The sequence below is a fragment of the Thunnus maccoyii genome, chromosome 4 (assembly GCF_910596095.1).
Source record: "Thunnus maccoyii chromosome 4, fThuMac1.1, whole genome shotgun sequence".
NCBI classification, from domain to species: Eukaryota; Metazoa; Chordata; class Actinopteri; order Scombriformes; family Scombridae; genus Thunnus; species Thunnus maccoyii.
Genome location: NC_056536.1, coordinates 18,659,058 through 18,675,970, shown reverse-complemented (window position 1 = coordinate 18,675,970; position 16,913 = coordinate 18,659,058). Strand labels below are relative to the sequence as shown.

Genomic DNA, 16,913 nt, shown 5'->3' with positions numbered 1-16,913 from the left:
TTGGAGAGCGGACATATCAATGTCGACGATGATTGGACAAGACAAACAGGCCAACCCTACATAGAAGCGCCTGACTGATAAACTGGACAGATACGCACAGTACTAATTAATGTTACTGTGTTATTCCCATCACATAAATAATACAAAAACCGCTATTTTGACGGGTCATGAGTCTTTGTATTTGGGGAAAAAAGTAAATTACATATTGGAAATTGTTGTCATTCTTGATGAATAAATGGATAAAAGAAAACACACCCACCTTACAACAGAAAACCCTAATACCAGCTTTATTTGATAAAACAAAAAATCCAGAAATCCCAAGATGTCACAGTACAAAAAACAAAAAGGAAAAAAAAAACCCTCATCTAGCAGCCCACCCCCAAAACCTTCCAGCCTTGCACCCAAAGCTTGACCATCAATTAATTAAATGACACAATACTATGGTTACAGTTTATCATAAGCTGATCATAACAGTAGGATTAAGTAAAATGATTAAAATATACTAAGAAAATTAGAGACAACAACATTAAAAAGTTATAGTACAATAATGACAATATCATTAAAGGGGGCTGAGGAGTAAAAGGCAAACTTGAAATACACATCATTAACATGTCCTTACAAGGCCTTGTAAGACATACAGTACATTATGAACATTATAGTAATAAGATAAGCCTATAATCTATCTGAAATAATATTCAACTTACCAACTACACCACTCATGATTTGACCCACTGATTAACACAATCGAATGAATCTCTTGTATACACACAAAAAAAAGGTCCTAAAAACTCAGAATATGTTTAACCTGATTGTGCCTCTAGCTATAGTACAATGTCTTCCAGTAAAGTGAAGGTTTCTATGTCACTCTGAGTAACTGTTAATTCCATTACCCATCTGAGGCATAAAATGTGGCCATCAGTGGTAACTTTGGCATGGAAACAAGGGGTTAAGTCAGTGACGCAGAAGGCCTTTCCATGCATACAGTACATAGACACATATGTTAATACACACCCACACAAATATACACACATTCACTGCATGCAGACCTGCACTGGAGAAAACAAACCACCATACAGTTGCACACACGCAAACACACACACACACTCTTTTAAGTACAGGTAAGTAATTCAGTATGGGAAAATATCTCATACAATCTATTTTAGGCATACCCCTGCATAGCGCCTGAGTCAGAACATGGGCCTGAAGGAGCCAAGCCAATGACAGGGAGAAAGCATTCACAAACGTAAGGTTTGGACACTACAAATGACAAAGTACCCCATCTAGGTTATGAATCCCTACCCCTCACCTTACTCTTCCTGACCACTGCTCTCAAGGCACTACATGTAGGCGATACTGTGTAAAACCCACTTAGACATGGTCTTAATTCAATCCTTATCATCTTATATATTTATCTTTTTTCTGGTCTTTTTTTCTGTCTTTCTTGTGTCCCCATTGTCTTTGGCCTGGAAAGGACCTTTTCTCTCTTCATTCCCATCATGGCACATTTTAACCCCTGTTTACATCTACTCAACTTCAAATCACCACCCCCCCATCTGCCCATCAGACCTCTAGATCTCAAAGTTTTTGATAGGCACAAGCAAAATGGCACATAACCTTATTTATAGACCAAGGACCAAGGTGTATAAGCCTATCAAATCATTTCAGATCTGCTTTAATTTTCTGAGGGTATTTGGGTGATCAGAAATTGAGTATCCGTATAACTTTTCTGGGCCCTCCCCGATATTCTCCCCTATGTCAAATCTCAATGGAAGCTGCCCTCTCCATCTGTGCTTGAGAGCAGCTCCCTCTTTTCCCAGGGCCTATAACAGAAGGCAGGTGGACTTCTTGCCACGTTTCTTGGCCTGCAGTGCTGCCCTAGTTGCCATCTCAAAGACTTCCCTCACGCCATCTTTGGTTTTGGCAGAACACTCTTGGTAGCCGTAGGCACTGATGCGGTTCGCCATCTCTTTGCCATCTTCATATTTAACTGGTTCCTACAAACACATTTCAGAGAGAAGGTTTTAATTTCCAACATTTAAACCCACAACTGTGGGCACACCAGCATGTTTTGAACAAAAAAAACAAAAATTGACCTGTTTCATTTTGGCAAGTTCTCGTCGGGTGTGCTCATCATTGCGCAGATCTTTTTTATTACCAACTAGGATGATGGGAACATTTGGACAGAAGTGTTTCACTTCAGGTGTCCACTTTTCTGGAATGTTCTCTACAGTAAGCAGAGGGAGAGAGAGCCATAATTAGCGACATATATTAATTTAATAATCATAAGGTGTTCAATGCCTAGCGATGTGAATGTTGCACAAACAGTACCTAAACTATCAGGGCTGTCTACAGAGAAGCACATGAGGATGACATCAGTGTCAGGGTAGGAGAGAGGCCTCAGTCTGTCATAGTCTTCCTGACCTGCTGTATCCCAGAGTGCTAGCTCCACCTGAGAAAAGAGAGAGAGAGAGTTACACGGACGGATACATGCATGAATAAAGTGGAAAATCTGTAACAATTGATATGTAGAGGGGGCCATTTGAGCATTTAAGTTTCAAGACCAAGCACTTAAGTCACATGGTTAAGCAGACCCATATTATATTATTCTTATACTTTATATAGGGGGATGGACAGACTAGAGAGAGAGAGAGAGAGAGAGAGAGAGCGAGAAGGGCGTCTATGCTGCTGATAGGGAGACACAGAAAAACAAGAAAAAGCAGACTCACAATATTAATACCTATACAAATATCTTTTTAGGTATGAAAAATCATGTCTAGATGTTCATTGCATTGCATGTTTTAGCTATGCAAAGTCAAATTGGTCATTTTCAGAGGTAATTTTGGAAAAAAATGGAAATTGCTTTTAGAGCAGGAACAATTAGTTAATTAATCAATTAGATAGCCAGATAAATCAATCTGCAACTATCTTGATTACTGATTAATTGTTCAAATAATTTTTTAAGCAATAAGGACAAAAAGTCACTGATTCCACCCACTCAAGTGTGATTATATGCTATATTTCTTAGTCTTCTATGATAGCAAACTTAAAGTCTTCAGGTTTTGTACTGTTCATGACTGTGATGAACATTTGCACCATTTTTCAACATTTTTTTTTTTAAACCAAACAAACCAAAAAAACAAAAAGCTGATAAATCATTAATGAAAAGAATTGTTAGTTGCAGCCCTACTTTGCATACTTTGCATTTTACATTCAGGCAACAACACTACATGTAAGCGCTCACAATATTATAACAACTTTGACAGCATAACTAGAACTATTATTACTCATGTTGCTAGGGACCCACTCTTCAAGGATTGGTCTGGGGATGCCAAGTTTGCAGCCAGTGTTTCATGTCTCACCTGTTTCCCATCCACTTCAATGTCTGCCACATAGTTCTCAAACACAGTTGGGACGTAGACCTCTGGGAACTGATCCTTACTGAAGACGATGAGCAGACAGGTCTTACCACACGCACCATCCCCAACTATCACCAGCTTCTTCCTGATAGCAGCCATCTACAGAAAAGTGCCCGAAACAAGGTTATTGCATGTCACTACTTCTCACTACGAATACACACAAACATATTTTAACCAATAGTGTATATATATTATACACACACAAACAGGGTGAAATAGACGTTCAAACGTTCTTTTTATAAGGAGATATTACAATACTTGATATGCATTATCAACAGTTCCCCTTGGCTTGCACTAAGCAAAGGTAACAGCTCAGAAAACGTTGGTAACGGTAGCAGACTGGTCTCCTAATATCCTCCGAGTTTCATTAAATCCTAAAGCACGACATTAATCTAGACCAAAACGATCCAGCTGGCTAACAGGGAGGGTGCCTTGGAGGTAGAGGGTGTAAACAGAAAACATTTCCGTGCTGTGTTCCCATTCCTGGCTGAAAAGCTGTACAGTGTACGTTAGTCCGGGCCTGTCAAACCAGCTAGCTAGCAGGAAAGCTAATGGTGTTTCCCGTGGTTTTTATAGCTGTCACTCAAGGTATACTTTCTGAAATTGTAACGACAGCATTCATCGCACTACTGATATACTTATGTGCCTAAAACAAGAGTCGGGCTAAAGTTTAAAAGCCGTCGCTGAAAAAGATTACCGCTTGATGTTTCTGTGTCCGCCTTTCTCCTCTTCCTGACCGACTGGAAAACTCCGCCCACCGCTCATACGCATGTGCGCAGCGACGTCATTCGACAGCAGGCTGACACCCCCTTACTTACATATAATAATAATAATAACAATAATAATAATAATACATTTAATCTGTACCTCAGTTTTCATTCATAGTGAAACTCAAAGTGCTACAGTATTAATAAAATAGAACACAAAACATAGAGAAAATAATAATGACAAGAGTTGAGATGAAAAAGATGAAAAAGTCTGAATTGAAAGGTTTTTTAGGCCTTTTTTTAAACATGTGAGTAGCATGACTTTGTAGTCAATCCTGAAGCAAACAAGGAGCCAATGCAATGAAAACAGAATTGGTGTTATATGTTTGTGTTTTCGCACACTCATCAGGATCCTGGCAGCGCTGTATGCAGTGTGTAGATCCTTTACTCAAGTAAAAGTACCAATACAACAATGTAAAAATACTGCATTACAGTTAGTAGAAGTTAGTGCGTGGCTCTAACTTCATTAAAAATAAAGTCTCAGACTTGTTCATAGATCTTTTATTAACTGTTTCAAAGATCACTTATGCAATACATTCAATTGTGTATTCGCCCATATATACAAAATATGTTTTAACTTTTGTTCTATAACAGCAGACACAAATGTAAAAAAAAAAAAAAATACACACATATATGCATATATACACATAGAAATCATAATTTAGTTAAAGGGAAAATATAGCCCATATATATATACATATATATGTTCAAGTCACCAGAATGGAATAAATACATCATCTGTCCATGTGCAGGGAGATTAAGATAAAAAGACAGCATAGATATAGCATAGGCTACAGATATTTACATATTAAATTAAACTACATTTCCATTAACTGTAGCTTAAAATGTTGCCTAATTTCTATTTCACCCAAGATATATTTCTGTTTATTTGGGGTTATGTTAGAAAGCATGAGTCACGATTATCTCACAATAAGAGCTCTGCATCATGCGTGAGTACATCGCTCACTCCTGCCTGAGAACTAGGGCACAGGGACTCTTAAGGCTACAGTCTGCCTGAGCTGTCTTATCACCCTCACTGAGACTCTTCAACAGCCTCTCCATGATTTAGAAGGGTCGATCACCTTTTCAAGCCCCCCTACAGTGAACAAGGCTTTTCTCTGCTGCTCCTCAGAGTTTATTTGAGGGCATGCTTATTGTGATTGAGAAGTTCATAGATGCCAGTTTTACAGCACTGCTGCTTCTATTTGTTTCTATGGACACTGGAGGTAAAGTTGCTCTGATTGGCTGCCTGCCTCAGCCAGTCTGAGGTCTATTTCCTTATGGTGGCGGTGCTGTTGCTGCGCCGGTAGAACAGCACATAGGCTTGATTGGTCTGAAGCTGGTTCTCTGAGACTGGAGTCACACTGTAGGTGGGTAGATGGAGAGTAACTGTGAGGAACAGCTCCAGGTTTATATAGAGGGTGTCTCAATACAGACGAAAAAGGTTTTTTGCAGTTGGCAGATCATTGCATATTAAAACAAAATGATTTGAGTGCAGGACAAGTCTCACCTGGAATCATTGTAGAAGCACCAACCATTCTCATCTGAACAGCAGGCTGTATAGTGACCCATGTTCACCGTCCCAGCATGGTTACATATTGCATATAAATCATACAGAATGGGGCCTATGGGGACAAACAGAGACACAATGACTTATTATATACTTAAAATGTTGTGTGAATTTTCCAAGAAAGAAATCATCTTGTTACATTCAAGAAACTACTAACAATATCAATTGAAACATAGCACCTTCATTTTCCATTACATTGTATTTCAGTTGGTTAATTATTACACATAATTGATTATAATTTTGCCAGTCAGTGAAATGTTTTAATTATCAAGCAAACATACATACATTTTTGGTTAAAGCTCTACACTCTTATACTTCCGTATCATGAAATGAAGGATGAGAATTTGTCATTATTTTTTGACATTTCATAAACTAAATAATTCATCAATTAATCATTGTCCTTGTGTCCCGTCATGCCATGAAACCATAATATCCATGTTTCAAGTACAGCTGGAGACAGCTGGAATATTGTATCATTATTATTGTGTTATATAGTGTGCTCTATCCACTGATGTCAAAGTTTTCAAATAATTGCTTTAACATAGGCTGCTTTTCTTTCTTTTTAAGGTAGGACAGACCTTTCCTGCATATTTTATCATTTCAACCATTGTACGCCATACTTTACACCATACTCAGTGGCACACACGGTTGACCCAAGCATACACATGAAAGGGGCTGATGCATGAATGGAGGAATAAAGGAGACATGTATACACAGTAGATAAATTGAGAGAAAAGTTTGGTAGTTTTACCGCAGTCGACAGGTCCGTAGGGACTGAGGTCCAAGTTAGTGAGCGGGAAAGACACATACACGGTGCTTTTACTGATAGACCACCGTGACGTCGTAAAACGATTCAGATCTGATTGAGATTGTTAAGCATAAACATAACTTCCTGCATGTAAACATAGCTCACTAATAAGGTTAATAAATAAGAGTTGTTGCCAAGGATACGTATGACGATAACCTGGGGAAACCTCTGGATGGACAGCCGCTTGGTGCACTCTGTACGCCTGTTACACCTCTCACACATCTGAAATACATCAACAAACACAAGCAAACCTCAACATTTTAAAAAATATTTGAAACTGCACAGGGTCTGATGTACATAACTAACCCCATGTGATAACTGAGTGAGTCTTTTAGGATGTCTGCCTTGTATGTTTGAAGAGACGATTAAGAGCAGGTAACTAGGGTTCAGATGAGCACCCATCATCAGAGAGCTACACCAATTCATGTTATCTACAGTTACGTTTTCTCCTTGTTTACAGTACATATATGAAAAGATCATGAGTTAAATTAATAAAATTATAAATTATGGGGTACAAACTGATAAAAAAAAAATCAGTATTTGACAAAACCACCCCTAGCTCACTGCTCTCAGCAAGAACTATACAAAGTCATTGACCTTTGACCCTAACATAATGGATTTCTCTATGTTAACTCACAGGGGAATTCTCTTTATCCAGTTTCTCCTCCTGAGAGAACAGGTCCAGGCAATCCCTCAGTGTGACCTCCCCAGCGAAGCTCTTCTTGGGGATGGGCAGCGACAGATCGCAGAACACATCGAATGTGTTGGAGTAGTGGGAGCACACTGAGCAATGCAGCGAGCTCCGCAGCTGGCCTGAGAATAAGTCTGTCAGAAGAGTGAAAAGGGGGGTGAACAGTGGCAAGAAATATCAGTGGTTGCCTACATTAAACTCATGTAGCAGATGAGACTGAAGGATCACTGGATTGCTCTCCTCACCTACTATTCTGCTGTCATCTCTCTCTAAGTGCTTCTTCCACATGGCAGCGGCCTCTTCCGAAATCCTGCAGGAGCATTAGAAATGAAGGGAGAGAGAGAGAGAGAGCAAAATGTGTTCATGTGATGGGTTTCAAAATGTCAAGGATGGAATTTTTTGCCACAGAAAAATACTCACCTAAATCGGGCATATTTTTGTTCGGGGTCCTTCCCTGTTCGTCGAACATAGGGTCTGCGGTTGATTTCTGTGTGCAGCTTGTCCAATAGGAACCTGAGAAACTCCTGAGCATCCTGTTGACTGGATTAAACACAGAAAGGAAGACACACAGAGATTTCTTAATGTCACTGTTATAGGCAGCTACTTCTTTACAAGTCTCTAGAACAAAACCAAAAAAAGAGCATTTGTACTGGTGGCAAAGCAGTTTACAGTTAATCTCTTGTCCTTGAAACAGTTGTGCTGATACAAAAGTGGATGGCATACTGTTTGGTATCTACAGTCAAAAAATGTATCTACCTTCATATATATATACAAAGTAGTTAATGGATTTGCCTTTGAACTACAGAAATGTTGCCTGCACAAAAGTTTCATAGAAAGAAAAAACATCCTCCACGTATCTTCTCACCTGTATCCACTGAAGTAAGGCACCGCTTCTCTGAAAATATTGTAAAATTGTCGTGGATTTACAACTGTGTCTCCTTCATTTACATCCCATAAGCCTGACAGCATCTGAGAGAAAGCTGGCACAGGAAGACAAGCAGCAATGAGACAATAGGAAAACATAACACAGACAGAATAATAGGCAGAGGAGGGGAACAGCAGGAGAGGAGAACACACCTTCCATAAGTTTTGCCTCCTCTTTGGAGAACTTCTCATGCCTGTAGGATTTGAGGAGGCAGTAGTCCCGTAGGCCACGCGTGTGAGACAAACACTGGACTACTGCATTCAGGAAACACTAAGTTGGAGACAAAGTATAAAATTTATTCTGGTGACTCTGAAAGTATTTCTTTAAATGTTTAAATAACATCCTGCATCATTCAACACTTACTGTGTTCCCAATGTTTCTAAGGCCAACCCGTCCACTTCCTAAGGCGAGCTGCTCTTTCTGGAAAATAAAGTGAACAAAGAAGAGCTACTGACCAGTAATATATAACCTGTCACATCTAAGTACAGTATATAGCCTAATTTAACTAGTCTAAGTAGTTTGTAAAAGTATACACATGCATGTCATAACGTGTGTCCTACTATTTGACCCCTGGCTGTGTCCGTACAACATGTTACTGTCTGTCTGCCCTAACCCCGCCGCCATGTCATTGTGTGTATATGTGTGTTCAAAATAGCTAGGACAGATTTAGCCCTCTTATCTCGTTAGCATAACAAGAAAGGCTAAAAGGAGGTCAGCCGCATTCATCCTATTAGAGACCAAGGAGTGCTGACAGGTGCTTAAACACGTGTGTGTTGATGTGTACTCGCCATTAATTCGTACGATTTCTTTGTGTTTACATTTGTGTCATGAGCGTCCAATAAATTCCACATAAAGAACAAAACAGGATTGACAGATTTTCTGTTGTCACATCACTACGGACTTGAAGGTCTGAAAATAAATGAAAGATCTATGCGATGTTGTGTTGTGCACACCTCATCGTCAGTGACCAGAAGCAGGCCCATCAGCGAGGTGTAGAGGACAGACTGGGAGATGTCGGCCGTCTCTCTCTGGAGGCCGTTCTGGGACACCAGGGTTCGACACAGGGCCTCACAGGAGGTCTCCACGTTGACGCCACTGGCTCCAGGCATCCTATTTTACTGGTAAACCTCAGATGTGTCAACCAAAAGTGATCCTGAGACAGATAGAAGACTTCCCCAAGAAATGCAAAGCAGGTAGTTTGCAAATCAGACTGGGTAAGTTTCAGTTTTCTCACATGCAGGGTCAAAGGTGAGCAGAATGTGGTGGTGGTTCATAAGCTGCCTGACAGAGAGAAAGAGTCCCTCTTTTTTTTTTTTTTAAATGAATGATGCACAGTAGGGTATTTAATCCTTTCTTTCCAGGAAAATGCAGTGGGGTGTCATTCACAGCTGAGGGAAAGAGAACAGGATTAATTTGTGAATGACCATCCCTTTAAGGTAAATCCTTATCTTGAATAGATTGAGTTGATCCATTCTGGCACACAATTTTTTCTCGTAATTACAGTATGCAGAACAGCTTGGAATGTCAAGGTCTGACAGAGACCTCAATGAATCCAGATACTAACATAACAGCTTCAGGGCACATATTTATAAAAAGATTTTTGGACACCTCGCCCCAGATGTTCATTGATTAATCCGTACAGAGAAAGATTATATAACCGATAAAAGATGACATGCCAATCTCACAACCAAGGTATCTTTTGACATGTTATTAAAGCCAAATCAACTTTTTTTTGCTGTTCTGTGCAGGTAAAGGATAAAATCTTGCATATAAAGTTAGTTTGCAAATAACGCTTGGCAAATATCGTAGCATTCGCAAATAAACAGAGCAGTTTGGACTCACCTGATCACTTGGTCACTCTATCTGTGGACAAACTGTCCCAACCAAACTGTTCCCATCACCTGCTGAGCTGTTAAAAATGCATAAGGGGACGTCTACTGTTTCACTGTGAGTCTGTAGGCTAGAACTGAAAGTCTACCCCTCTCCCCTGCCCTGTCACTGGTGTCCGAGAGAGAGTGAGAGAGAGAAAGAGGGAGAGAAAGAGGGAGGGAGGATAATCATCTCTAATCTTTTCTCTGTAGATCTTGTTGGCTATACTTAGACTTCTCTTTGTGTACTTTTCACGAGTACCTCGATAAACTTTTAAGTGTCAGTTTATTAAAAAAAACAACATAATAACAACAGAAACATTTTACATGTTAAAATCACAGTCAATAATACTGCCAAGCTGTACAGTACACATTACTACATTCATATAATCCATCAGAAAAAGCAAGAAGAGAAACTTAACCAGGTAGAAAATACTATGTGTGCATCCAAGCACAATCATAAGTCCATATTTTATGCCTTCTGACGTCAATGTACAAATATATAGGCACTCCAAAGGCCTCCTGATGATCAGTCAGACAGTCAGTGACTGTCTTGGTCTACCATCTCTGTATCCGAGTTGATGGTGAGATAAGACATGTGATGGAGGGGGGTATCAGCGTGGGGGGGTGGCTGCGGCTGACTGCTCTGAGCTTTCTTATCTCGCATCTGGACAATTGCTTGGCGCAGACTGGTGATCCACTGCTGCTTGCTGAAGGAGTCGTTGGCCTGCAGGCTGTAAGAGTAAGCTTTGGAGCGCCCTCTGCTGCTAACACGGAAACAGTTCTTCACTAGAAGAGGGAAGGACAGACAGAAGAGGGAAGGATATTGAGTACAAGAGATTGTAGGTTTCACTTCAGCTAATGGGGTGGAGTGGCAGGGCAGTGTTAGTTGTAGCAGCCTAAATTTAACTCAAAACAATGTGACAAAGAGTATGTAGGTCATGCATGCATACACAAGGAAATTAGATCTACATCATGTTTTCATATGATTTATATAGTATATGTTACCTTTATCATTTCCTCCAGTGAAGGCTCCCCTGAAGGAGCTCCCTCCTGCCTCCCCATCTGGGATCTCCTCCAGATTTAAGAGGGCGTTGCGCAGAGGTTGTCTGTAGACATTGAACACCTGACCTCCATCTTTGTCCTCCCCGGGTCTGCTCAGCACCAAAGCCTGTTCAAACAGGAATACATGCAGCCGCTGACAGAGGAGACAGACACACAAAGAGAGAGATATGGCTTTACAAAAAATATTCAAACAGACATTGGGGAAATAAAAATGTCAAAAACGAAGAATAAAATTGTATTCTGATAATAAAATATATTTTATTATTATCATATTTTATGGTTACCACATAAAACAAACTTTGTATTGTTATACTGTATATTAGAAATTCATAAATTCAGAAATGTTTATGTACATTTGATACTGGTGCTATTTATTTTATCTGACGAAGGTCTGAGGACTGAAATGTTACAGACAAATCTAGTGGTCACTATTGTGCAGGATTTCCTGGTTATTTCAAAATACAGGGTAATGTGCTACACTCATATGAGGGAACTAAAAATCTACACTGAGGCAGAGAGAAGCAAAGGTCTGTGAGTGTATGGATCCAGACTGTTTATCAGTACATTACACCCCTATCTTGGATGACTTGACCTTCTTCAACTGAGATACAAACAAATCAACAACACCAAAGGTCAATCAATGGGACATTAGAAGAGTTAAACATAACAACACTGAGCTGCTACCTGGCCCTTGTTGTTCTTGAGCTCTCCGTGGCAGTGGAGGAAGTGGGACTGCCCGATCTCTGGTATTCTCTGGCTGTCCTCAATGTAGTTAAGACCCCGCCTGTAGAACTGACACTCAGCCTCTCCCGTCTTCTTGTTCACCTGCGCCACAATGCTCTGGATCAAGTCCATCTGAGCAGAACAAAGTGTTACACAGAGACCTTTTAGAGTTGCTAAATTTGTCCCAAATGAAGAATCTGGGCTGGGTACAGAATGGCATAAAACTCATTACATATGATATACATTTATACAGATTTTAAGAGACCGCAAACATGTCAAATGCCAAAATTGTCTCCTGAACAGCAACATATTTTCCATTTCTCATTCCCTGAGTCTCCTTTGCTATAAGTAATTACAGACCAACCAAATTAGTGAACATGACTGAAGTATTTTCAAGTTGCTAATGTCACATCACAGGATCACTAGCTACTGAATCATGTTTGCCATTTGGAGGCGCCAATGTGTATTGTTGATTTAAAAAGTAAATATTAGCTGAATCTAAATGCCTTGACTTCCCACACATGCAGACTGATGGATTTCAGTGGATATACCAATTTACAGTATGTTAGTCACAACCCATTAATACTGAATATACGTACGTAAATGTAGGCCTTAATAATTTGGATTTTTGTGTTAGAATCTACAGAGTCGGACAGATAGAGGTTTACTTTCAAGCTACCATGAAAAAATCTGACCTACAAGATTGTGAGAATGATTAAATGAGCAGTTTCAGTACTGAATGAATACGGAGAACTCTGGTCTATCTAAAGCAGCAGACTGTACACGCATCTTTCTTAAACTGCCAATGTGATCTCATTCAGAGCCTTTCCAAAAAACACTCATATTTGAATTAAAGGGTCCACAGTGCGGTGTTCGTTATTGTCATGGCAACCAGTGAATTGTGGATCATTGTGCATTTTATCTGCTCACATCCCAGCCTGCTCAAAAACTTGATATAATGAGGATGAGAATATCAGACCTGTCACAGTAAGACCAACATCAGGAAGTCCAGAGTGTTGACATCGATTAAGCAATCATCTTAAGTAAGTGAACATGTCGGACATCAACTCACAGCATCAGGCAACACGTCCTCATCAGGGTGCTCTGGAGGTGTGCACTTCTGTATCTCTCTCAGCAAAAGGGGGTATTTGACCAAACGGCTTCGAGGGAGATCCAGGAAGCTCCAGAGGTCCAGTTTCCTGCTGAACGAAGACTCCTGACACAGGCGCAGGAAGTGCTCCACTCTCTTCTCGTGCTTTTTCTGGTCCAGCAGGGCTTTGGCTCCCACCTGGTTACAGCAGTATGTAACATAGGCCTCCAGGCAAGGGAACTGCACAGAAGAGGAGGGGAGGAGAATGCGGTTCAGATGAGAGTGTAGACAGACAGATTGAACTCAGTGACTCTGGTTTAGAGAGGAAGATAGCAGAGCAGATACAGGAACTGGAGTGAAGGTGGGTTGTACCCTTTTCTCTTCTTCTCTCTCTGTCCTTGGTTTCCATGGAGATACTCACCCAACTTATCAGAGTAGGCGCCACCTCTCCCACTGTCTTCTCTGATCCCCTCAGCCGCTCAAGACGACCCAGAAGATCTGGTATGAAATAAAAACAGACAAGAATGCCTGTGTTACTACAGCTCAAGGACAGATAAACACAAAAACATCACACTCAGCTTATTCAGCTTCCTATACCTGAAAAAAAGACATTACATTGGCTTATTTATAGCATTAACCATAGGTGAAAGAATGCAAGAACGCTCCCCCTAAAGCTTTGCTTTACACACTTGCTTTTGGGGCTGGGAAACATAGTTAGCATCTATATTACAATATCTACAAGACTAAATATAAATCCATGTATGGCAAATGTGTGCAAAATCACATTTAACAAAATCAATCTAATAAATCAGAGAAAACTCTTCAAATGTGTAAAACACAACATTCAATAATGAATTTTGATAGTTGGTTATTTGCCTGTAATCTTTTGGAAACATGACATGATTCCACTCAAAGTAAACAAATGATAATGTTTTATTATCACCAACCAAGCCCAGAATTAGATAATGGAAGAGTATGCAAAGTGCAATGCAAAGATTATTTGTTCACCTTCATGGAGAGGAATGAGAGAGTCCAGAGTACCAAAGATCTGCCCGAGCTCACTCTCTGTCAAGATGTCCAACTTCAACATGGGCTCATAGTACACCTGACAGCACACAAAGAGGCAAAGAATCGTATTATGTGCAGTCAGAAGTGTATGAAAGTGTGTGCAAGTTGTGTCAGGACAACTGGAATGACTGGTTCCATATATTCAACCAGCATCAGTAGAATTTGTTCTGATGTAAAACAATAGAGGTCAATCCTGTGGATGCGTTTAGTAGACAAATACCTTCTTGACCAGACTGAGGTCCTCAATGAGTTGTCTCTCTCCCTGAGTCAGCTCATAGATCACCTGCAGAAGAGTCAAAACTGTTAAACAACTGGACAACAGCATTTGAAGGCAAGCGCAGACAATTTACACACACAAACACGCACTTGCATAAGATGACAGGACGGCGTGGGCTCTCACAGCTGATTGTTTAATAAAGGAAGTTGAGCCTCTAGTGCCAGCTCACATCCTCTTTCATAATCCCCATGTAGAGCTGCTTTACGGAAATGAAGAGTAGGCACTAGTCACCCTGCCCCCACAGTGCAACCACAGCTCCACAGGTTGACCCACATAACCCTCCAACCCCCAAAAAACTACATATTACATTAAATCCCCTGCAGAATGTTTAGCTTCTGCAGCTGAAGTAAACTCCCACTGCCCCTCTTACCTCTTGACGTTTGATTTCCTTAGCAGTGAGGTCATGGATCTCCACGGTGTCACTCCAGCACTGGCTGTTGCGTCTCCGAGGAAACGATGAGGCCTTTGGGCGAGAGCGTAAGGGAGCTGGGGGCAAAGGTCGGGCCTCTGTGCGGAAACTAATAGACCGCTGTGGAGGAGCAGAGTAGTTGAATGCCTGCATGCACAAGTCGTTAGTTGTTCATTTCATAAAACAATAAGAACGTGTTCATGCGTTCTTACCGAAATAGACTGTCCAATGCGTTTAAGAGCAGGGGTCTTCACTGGGGTGATGACACCTGTTAGGCTATTGGACTTGGCCACAGGTTTGACCCTTTTATTACTGGGCTCCTAAAATAAAATCAGCATTCAAACTCAAGAGTCAAGCTTTGATATGTCTACACAAAAAGGTCAACACGCTTATCAGGGTGGCCAATTCATCCAACTATTACTGGCTGTATGTTAGAGGACTTAAACATGACTGAACACACATCTGGCATCTGCAAATGAGTAAAACTTCACCTCTGAATCTTTCATATGGTCACACGTCATCTCATCCTCCTCCTCCTCTTCATCCTAATAAAACAAGAGCCGGACATAAAACGGAATGAGTTTAAAAAAAAAAAAAAAAAGTGAGCCTGATAGAGACATGAGAGTTCAGGAAAGTGGAAAGAAAGAGATGTCGAGAGGTGTGAGATGTTGCATGGTGGTGCAGATCTCTCATTTCCTGTGTGACTCTTTCAAAGAGGAAGAAGGTTGAAACACTGCCTCTGTAGTAAAATACAAGATGTCTGCCTGTTTTTTTGCCACTCTAACCACATCAGCTGTATGTGCAGCATAGTAAGGGGATGATATATTTAAATTAACAGCAGTAAATGTCTCTGTGCATGATAGAGACATGATAAAGATTACAGCATAACAAGAAAGTACAAAACCAAAGGTGGAAAGTCACATCGACAAGAAATGATATAAATAGCATTTATAGGTTTGTGCATTCAGAGAGCTTCTGTGGCTGCACACATGAACACCATGTTCACGTCTCTCACTCAGCTCAGCACACAGCATTGCGGTCACAAAGGTAAGGTTGACTAACTTCCGCTAGTTACAGAGAAACAGAGAGAAATGAAGATGAAGATGGGGCACTGGAACGTAAAGAGTTTAATGGTGAATGTGAGAAATCACTCACCTCTAAGGTTCTGTTCAAATGTTCAGGGGCTGGGTCTTGTTTTCTCTTCTTCTAAAAGCAGAAATTTGTGTGAAAGTGAGTTTCTTGTGTTTTTTAGAAGAGTGCTGAGCTAGGCTGTAGGCAGGAGGACAGAGGTCATAAAAAACAGGTAGGTGGTGTGACTTACCCCAGCATGGTCATAGATGATGGAGTGTGACTCTCCTGGTGCTACAGTCCTAAAAAGGTAAAACTGTTAGTGGGTGCCAAGCAGACATTCACACACATACTTGTGTTATTTTCCTTGAGATAAATCTGTAAAAAAAATAAAACAACAAATTGCTGAAAGGGATCCGGGTAGCGTGTGCCCAATGAGTGACAGATTTGTCAGATTTCTTTTGTGATTCCAGTTGTATAGAAGTACACTACTGATTACTGAGGACAATCTTAACTTCCTTTCATTTCTCAATTAGTACTTTTGAGTAATGTCAAGACGATAAGTTTAGTCACCATGATGCCAGATGTCTGCTAACTTTAAATAATATACATGCCTCCTACGTAGTAAAGTAAAAGATTCAGTTGAATGTTACAGTACCCCTTATCGGTCAGTTTTCAGCATTAAGATACAGTATGTGGCAACCCAGAAACAGATAACGATGAATGTAAAAAAGCATACCAGGAAGTCCTCGTTTCACCAGTCTCCTCCAGTTCCATCTTCTCTTTGTCTTTCAACGCATCTTCAAAAGTCCATTACACCTTCTCAAAATGAGAACTGTCGAAATATTCCAAATTTACACCAGCCTTAGTCTGTTTTAGTAAACCTACGGCAAGCTGTTTGCAGGAAGCTTTTTCAGAGTTCACTGCACTCTCCTTCCTCCTCACTTTCTTCCTCATCTCAGACTCAACCACATCCTTTAGGGTTGTACCTATTCATATATCCGCTCTCGCCAGGAAGAGTTCAAAACTTGGTTTGTACAAACTTATCACTCCAAACTTTCAACTGGATGAGAGAACTTTAGAAAAAAACTACTTTGCAGTGCAGAATACCTGACTGAATAAACTACAATACTGTGTGAAACACAAGAGGAAGTGACAGCGAATTTGT

At 40.4% G+C, this 16,913-nt stretch overlaps 3 protein-coding genes across 3 annotated transcripts; all 3 read right to left on the bottom strand.

Moving 5' to 3' along the window:
* Positions 1-271: 271 nt before the first annotated feature.
* Positions 272-4,186, bottom strand: LOC121895481 (rho-related GTP-binding protein RhoA-C-like). The gene is made up of 5 exons (XM_042408651.1): positions 4,114-4,186; positions 3,360-3,515; positions 2,329-2,449; positions 2,094-2,224; positions 272-1,994 (listed from the first exon to the last, which is right to left on the bottom strand). Exons 2-5 carry the CDS (start codon positions 3,513-3,515, stop codon positions 1,821-1,823), a joined length of 582 nt encoding a protein of 193 aa, XP_042264585.1. The 5' UTR covers positions 4,114-4,186; the 3' UTR covers positions 272-1,820.
* A 643-nt stretch (positions 4,187-4,829) lies between these two features.
* Positions 4,830-9,471, bottom strand: usp21 (ubiquitin specific peptidase 21). Its single transcript, XM_042408625.1, has 11 exons — positions 9,131-9,471; positions 8,541-8,597; positions 8,330-8,447; positions 8,118-8,232; positions 7,673-7,792; positions 7,498-7,562; positions 7,199-7,386; positions 6,705-6,783; positions 6,505-6,612; positions 5,694-5,808; positions 4,830-5,547 (listed from the first exon to the last, which is right to left on the bottom strand). Exons 1-11 carry the CDS (start codon positions 9,284-9,286, stop codon positions 5,454-5,456), a joined length of 1,215 nt encoding a protein of 404 aa, XP_042264559.1. The 5' UTR covers positions 9,287-9,471; the 3' UTR covers positions 4,830-5,453.
* Positions 9,472-10,314: 843 nt separating this feature from the next.
* Positions 10,315-16,913, bottom strand: arhgef3l (Rho guanine nucleotide exchange factor (GEF) 3, like). Its single transcript, XM_042408618.1, has 13 exons — positions 16,485-16,913; positions 15,999-16,047; positions 15,833-15,883; positions 15,169-15,222; positions 14,890-14,997; positions 14,639-14,797; positions 14,212-14,274; positions 13,932-14,028; positions 13,345-13,421; positions 12,906-13,163; positions 11,795-11,965; positions 11,054-11,243; positions 10,315-10,834 (listed from the first exon to the last, which is right to left on the bottom strand). Exons 1-13 carry the CDS (start codon positions 16,520-16,522, stop codon positions 10,587-10,589), a joined length of 1,563 nt encoding a protein of 520 aa, XP_042264552.1. The 5' UTR covers positions 16,523-16,913; the 3' UTR covers positions 10,315-10,586.

Excerpts from the sequence above, each read along its gene's own strand:
- arhgef3l (XM_042408618.1), bottom strand. The coding sequence starts at position 16,522 with ATGGAACTGGAGGAGACTGGTGAAACGAGGACTTCCTG. Across the intron at positions 14,275-14,638 it reads AGGAAATCAAACGTCAAGAG|GTGATCTATGAGCTGACTCA; the intron begins GTAAGAGGGGCA and ends ACTCTTCTGCAG. Across the intron at positions 13,164-13,344 it reads CGCCTACTCTGATAAGTTGG|TTCCCTTGCCTGGAGGCCTA; the intron begins GTGAGTATCTCC and ends TCTTCTGTGCAG.
- LOC121895481 (XM_042408651.1), bottom strand. The coding sequence starts at position 3,515 with ATGGCTGCTATCAGGAAGAAGCTGGTGATAGTTGGGGATGGTGCGTGT. Across the intron at positions 2,450-3,359 it reads TTGAAGTGGATGGGAAACAG|GTGGAGCTAGCACTCTGGGA; the intron begins GTGAGACATGAA and ends CTCTTTTCTCAG. Across the intron at positions 1,995-2,093 it reads AACTTGCCAAAATGAAACAG|GAACCAGTTAAATATGAAGA; the intron begins GTCAATTTTTGT and ends ATGTGTTTGTAG.
- usp21 (XM_042408625.1), bottom strand. The coding sequence starts at position 9,286 with ATGCCTGGAGCCAGTGGCGTCAACGTGGAGACCTCCTGTGAGGCCCTG. Across the intron at positions 7,563-7,672 it reads CAAAAATATGCCCGATTTAG|GATTTCGGAAGAGGCCGCTG; the intron begins GTGAGTATTTTT and ends ATGCTCCTGCAG. Across the intron at positions 5,548-5,693 it reads TGCTTCTACAATGATTCCAG|TGTGACTCCAGTCTCAGAGA; the intron begins GTGAGACTTGTC and ends ACCCACCTACAG.